Source organism: Cinclus cinclus, chromosome 5 (genome assembly GCF_963662255.1).
Source record: "Cinclus cinclus chromosome 5, bCinCin1.1, whole genome shotgun sequence".
Lineage (NCBI taxonomy): Eukaryota > Metazoa > Chordata > Aves > Passeriformes > Cinclidae > Cinclus > Cinclus cinclus.
Genome location: NC_085050.1, coordinates 15,585,392 through 15,590,993, shown reverse-complemented (window position 1 = coordinate 15,590,993; position 5,602 = coordinate 15,585,392). Strand labels below are relative to the sequence as shown.

The 5,602-nt window shown below is 38.1% G+C and overlaps 1 protein-coding gene across 1 annotated transcript; it reads right to left on the bottom strand.

Moving 5' to 3' along the window:
- Positions 1–506: 506 nt before the first annotated feature.
- Positions 507–5,393, bottom strand: CLRN2 (clarin 2). Its single transcript, XM_062493837.1, has 3 exons — positions 5,141–5,393; positions 1,187–1,366; positions 507–772 (listed from the first exon to the last, which is right to left on the bottom strand). The coding sequence occupies exons 1-3, from the start codon at positions 5,391–5,393 to the stop codon at positions 507–509; spliced, it is 699 nt and encodes a 232-aa protein (XP_062349821.1).
- Between the last annotated feature and the right edge of the window lie 209 nt (positions 5,394–5,602).

Genomic DNA, 5,602 nt, shown 5'->3' with positions numbered 1-5,602 from the left:
TTAGCTTTTCCTGCCCCTTAACTTTAGGCTCACAGATGATGTTCTCTTTTTTAATGCTGTATAACATCAACAAACATATATGTCCCTCTCAATATGCTCTAGATCATTCTGTGAAAGCAAATACCAAATATACATTCTTTCTGCTTTGAAATAACCTTATAGTTTCAAAGATTTGTGATAAACATGTTGTCTTTCTAAATAAAGAAGACAGTTGGTTTGATGAAATATTTTACCCTAGTTTTCTAAAATACCCCAAAGTGCAAATGTTCTAAAAACTGAGAAACAGTATATGTTCACTGCAGATATCAGTCTATTTTGAGAATAATTGTATTTATAGCATTTGGGTTTTTTTATTTTTTCACAGACACGTTAATAGCTGGTATTGTAGACGGACATCTTTACTCAGGTTTATTCATAAATCACCTATCCAAAACAAAGGCTGAAGAGCCAAGAAGCTGTTCCTGTCACAACAGCTGACTTCACCAGAAGAGTTTTGTGTAGATTTGTTAGTACATGATATCTTCTGCTGTAACATTCACTTCTTCTGTTTTAGTCTTAATTTTAGGGAAATGAATCCCACTAATGGCTATTAGCAGCAAATTCACTGCATGTGTTGTGGCACTTGCCACACAAATCCAAAAGCAGTCTTCAAAGCGTTCTTCTAAGATAACGAACCGAAAGACATTTTCCCGAAAATTGGCAATTCTTTCTGTGAGGTGATGAAGTTTCACAGCAGCCATGAAACTAGTGACTGCAAGTACTACAAATCCACCTGCAACAAAATGAAGTAAGTATTCACCATTATCAAATCAAAACAAGACAGATATTTTGATTGTGCTTCAAAAAACTTATTGAATACATCAGTGAGCACTATACAGAGTAGGGATAGACAAAGGCATGGCTTAAAACACCTTCAGAATGCTTAGGCCTTATTGTATGGCCAAACCTACTTCTATCCATGACATAAAGCCTAAAGGCTGCTATTCATAGCTCCTGTTAAACGCTGACTAGATGAAATAGGCCAAGATGCCACTTGTAAGTTCTGTTTTGATTGGTGTGAATTCACCACCAACTTCATTGTATTCACAAGTATTTAAATCAAACAGGTATTTAGTAAGGTGAAAGAAGAAACTTGTATCATTTTCTATGAATGTGACTAGAGAAAAACACTGGAAAATTTCTTTACCTGCAAGGAAGTTCCAAAGACATGCTCCTGCTGGACCGTTAATAGCCCGGTAAGGAACTTTTATTGCGTTAAGAATGCAGAATCCAAAACTGACCAGAGAAAAGAAAATGGCCACACAGAGGAACATTATGATCATCACATGCAGGCCTGTATTCAACTTTTTCACCATGTGTGGGAAAACTGTCAAGAAAAAATAGTGTCTATTCAGTGTATAGGTTTTCTTGATGATGGTAAGCATCACACTGTGCTGGTGCTTCAAATTCAATTTATATTTAAGGAAGACTATTTTTTATGGAGATGAATTCAGCTAGCTGCACACATCTCATTTCCTGATGCTTTGTTTTTCAGTGCATCAGACAAACCAGGGATATTCTGCTACAGGAATAATCCCTTACACAGGATCTGTGAATAAGGATTCAGGTTTAAGTCCTGTTTATTTATCTATCAGTGTTAATGTCTTTATCTCTGCTGCTGTATTGTCTGTTGCATACTTTCCTGTCTTTTTTTCACCTCTGTTCTTGGTACCAAAGTGCTGGTTTTGAGCTTCTCATTCCTGTCTTGTGCTTTTAATCTCATCCATTTGAAGTCTGATAGTTTCTGTTTCCTTGTTCCCTTGCTGCCTAAAATAGTATCACCTTTTCTTCTGTTTATTTTCTCACGTTATTATTCTTTTTTTTTTCTTTTTCCTAATCCTCTCTTTACTGCTGGCTTCAATGAGATCTGCCTTGATTTCATACATCGTAATCACACATGTTTGCCCTTTAAGATTCCCTTCTTGGTTTCTCTTCTAGTGTTTATGGCTCCTTTACGCTTTTCTGGGCATCTGGCAGTGTTTTAGCTACAGATGTAGGAAGCTTGTAAAGTATTGCAGTCAAGTGGGCTTTAGGTGAAACACTGCCATGTTTTGCTATAGGCGCAAGCTCTCCCTCAGCTGAGCCTGCTGCTCACTTGTCTCTAGAGAGCAGTAGTTTTCTTGGTTCTATCTTCACAGACACAGTTCCTTTGTTGGAGGGCCAGATTGCCCAGCAGCAGGAAATGTACACCTGAGTGTTTAGTTTATCTGGCAGCCCTCTAGTAACAGAATCAGGGGAAGTCTGAGAAGGGACTTGTAGGTGACATGTTGACTGGCTGATTGAGAGGAATCCTAAAATACAAGGTGATCAAGAGGAGACCTTCAGCTAGCACAGCACTGCACACTCATACATGTTTTGAAGAACTCACTCCCTAATTACTAAAAAGCTACTACAAAGAAGGTATACTATATTATAAATAAATTAATTCCAACCTGTGCTGCATAACTGACAAAAACCCCAAAGTCCAAACAAGCCACCTAAAAAGTAGGCAGCAATAGTTGGTAGGTGTCACCGTGAACTTCAGGAATATAATTTGATCTTGACATGAGAGCATTATAGTAGATTCTGTAGGAAAAAAAAAATCATACTGTACAAATCCCATACAAAAATTATATTATTCAACAGATCTACCCTTTCAGTAGCTCATTCTGGGTTTGTAGTTGGGCCTGGTGCACAGAAGAGCTTCAGAAGACTCTGACAACAAGAAATGAGGGCAGTAAACGAGAATCAGAAGTATATACGAGAAATAGGAATAAAAAGAGTAGGTTGCTTTCTGACTGGAAAATTACTGGCAGTGTAACAACAAAGCACATGGAATGTGTTCCTCCTTACAAACCATCAGAGATTTTAGGGTAGTTATAAGGATTATTTGGTCTCTTCTGAATCACAATGACCTGCCCAGTAAGTCTGGCTTAGTACACAGAAATAAGAAACCATGAGAAGGATATTGCCATGGAGACTCCTGACACAATCCAGCAGTGTTTGCTATGCACAGGCAACATGTGTGGGTTCCCCAGCTTGTTCTCAGGGCTTGACTCAATTCTCAAAAGAGAAGCATCTTATGCCAACTTAGGTGCCTGAGGACCATCATAACAACTACATGGGTCTAACATACATGCGTATAGATGGGACACTTCCAGCAGCTGCAGCTGGAGGCCAGATGATGCATCCTGAGGGGTACAAAAGAGCAGTGGACAACTATTATGGCAACTAAGTCATGCTGTCACTGTCCCAGCTAAAAGTGTGTGCCAGCCATAAGTCTACTCTAGTGAATGTCAACAGAGTGAAAGGAGATGTACCAATAACAGTAAATTCTTCCAATTTGGAATTCTGAAGGGTCAGAGGTACTGCAATACTGCACCATATTATGTGTTAGCTTTGTCTTGATCTATGGTACCAGTGAAGTCCATTTATATTATCACATTCGCTATGCAAGTCTCACAGTTCTTGCTCCCCAGTAAATTCAGAATAATTGGAGATTAAGGGGGGCATTCAAATAAAAAAAAAATATCGTCAAACCCAGAACCCCCAGTCCTGTACACCATTGTGCAAAAGTAACAACTTTGTGTATTGTTGCTTGAAACCAATACTGTGAAAATATCAAACTCAACAGAGTTATTAAAATATTTAAAATGGAAAATCTCTGGAACACTTGTTGACTAAAATGCATCTTTATGCCTACTGCACTTAATGTTTTACAGTTCTAACACAGAATTATTACTAGCTTCAGTGAGAGCTCTGTTTGTCTAAGGAGTGCTGGATCACATCCTGCAGTTGCAAATCGATGTACTCCAGAGTGACTGTGGAACATTATTCCTTACTCTCAGATTGCACAGTAAAAAAACCATAAAGTTCATTAAACAGTCCAGAAAGTTGTACAGAGTTTTAAACGAGATTGGCTATTTTTTTTTTTCTCATTCCATCTGCCAGGATTGGGTGAAAGAACTGGGACTGGATGAACATGACTGCTATATCCATGTCATGAAGTTGCAGTTGCAGTCAGAGCTCGAGAAATAATTTGGTTACTGTAAAAGTGACCAATCCCTGATCTAAGTTGAGGTTGCTCTGGTTCTTTTCTCCATTCCCTCTGAAGTCCCACAGTCACACCTGCCTTCAAGTTTTTATAGAAGTGCTTGTAGAGTTGCATAGTCAGACATGATCCTATGGGAAAAGAAGTATTTATTTTTGTAGGTGAAATTTTTGGCCAGTTTAACTTCTGAACTACCTCACCTCAACTACCAGAGCCATTGCGAAGGATGGGACAGGACAGCATTTCTGTGGGCCAGGGAAAGGGTGAGACTGCAACAGCTTCAACTCATATTGGTTTAAGTTTCAGTAAATCTGTACACTGGACTAAAAATCTTCAATACAAATTACCATTTTCACTACAGAACAGAATGAGTGAAATTTGTAAATCATCCAGCGTACAGATCAGTGCTTTCAAGACCAAGAAAATCTTTTATGTTAAAAGGAATACATTTAGAAGAGCTTCTACATTTGTTAAGAGTTCAGCAGTTTTTGGTCTCCCAACTTGATAGAAAAGAAGGTAAGAATTTCTTCAGCATGTTAATAAAGTTAGCGATATGTGCTATGGTAGGCATTTGCATTAGGACAGCCAGAGAAATATAGAAATGTGTCCAGCTAAATAAATCTCTGCTTCTTAAAGGGAAAAAAAACTCAGAAGAGTTCAATAGAGAAGGCAAGGATATAGGCAGAGAGACAGCAGGGCTAAACTTGGCATAGGAAAAAGTCAGTCAAGGGGAAAGATGATTTACAGGGTCATCTCCAAATGACTTTCACCCCTTTCACAAGGCTAGAAGGAAACTCTCCATCTAGCCCTAGGGAATTTTTTCCCCAACTTGATTCCAGGATTACAGAATATAACTGCATCAAAAAGCATTCCTGAAATGATAGAAATTTTATATTCACACGCAGAATATCAAACCATAAAGACTGCATATTATTTAATAATAATAATAATAATAATAATAATAATAATAATAATAATAATATGCATTCTACAAGTTCTGTAAACAAAAGTAATAAAGTGCTAATTTTGAACTAGACTTCAGACTAAATATTCAACCAAAATTGTACTTACTTGTGAATTTGGAACGCCGCCCGCCCAAGCCACACTGGCGTATTTTGCCGCCCTGAAAGAGTCCATAGTAAATTTCTCCAATGAACTTGACAAGCTCTGGATCTGTGGCATTGACCAAATCAGCCCCTGTTTTGCAAAGGATCTTTCCAGTCATCCACTTTGGGGTCCCCATTGCAACAACAATCAAGATAAAAGACACAAAATTTATCAGAGAAGCCAAGGCAAATAATGTCTTTTTAAAGCAGCCAGGCATCCTAGTGCTTTCAAGAGATCATCTCCAAGCCCTCTCTGCAGCAGTCAGATACATTTCCCATTTTTTATCATGCTCTGAAATCCACAGCTGAATACCAGGCATTTCATAATACTTCTCTTTGTGTTTTGAAGGTCCAGCAATTAATCTGTAGGGTTAAAAATCAAGGAAAATATACATTTTGCTGCAAAAGCATCCTGAAATGGTTGTAA

Excerpts from the sequence above, each read along its gene's own strand:
- CLRN2 (XM_062493837.1), bottom strand. The coding sequence starts at position 5,393 with ATGCCTGGCTGCTTTAAAAAGACATTATTTGCCTTGGCTTCTCTGATA. Across the intron at positions 1,367-5,140 it reads GCGGCGTTCCAAATTCACAA|TTTTCCCACACATGGTGAAA; the intron begins GTAAGTACAATT and ends TTTTCTTGACAG. Across the intron at positions 773-1,186 it reads TCTTTGGAACTTCCTTGCAG|GTGGATTTGTAGTACTTGCA; the intron begins GTAAAGAAATTT and ends ATTTTGTTGCAG.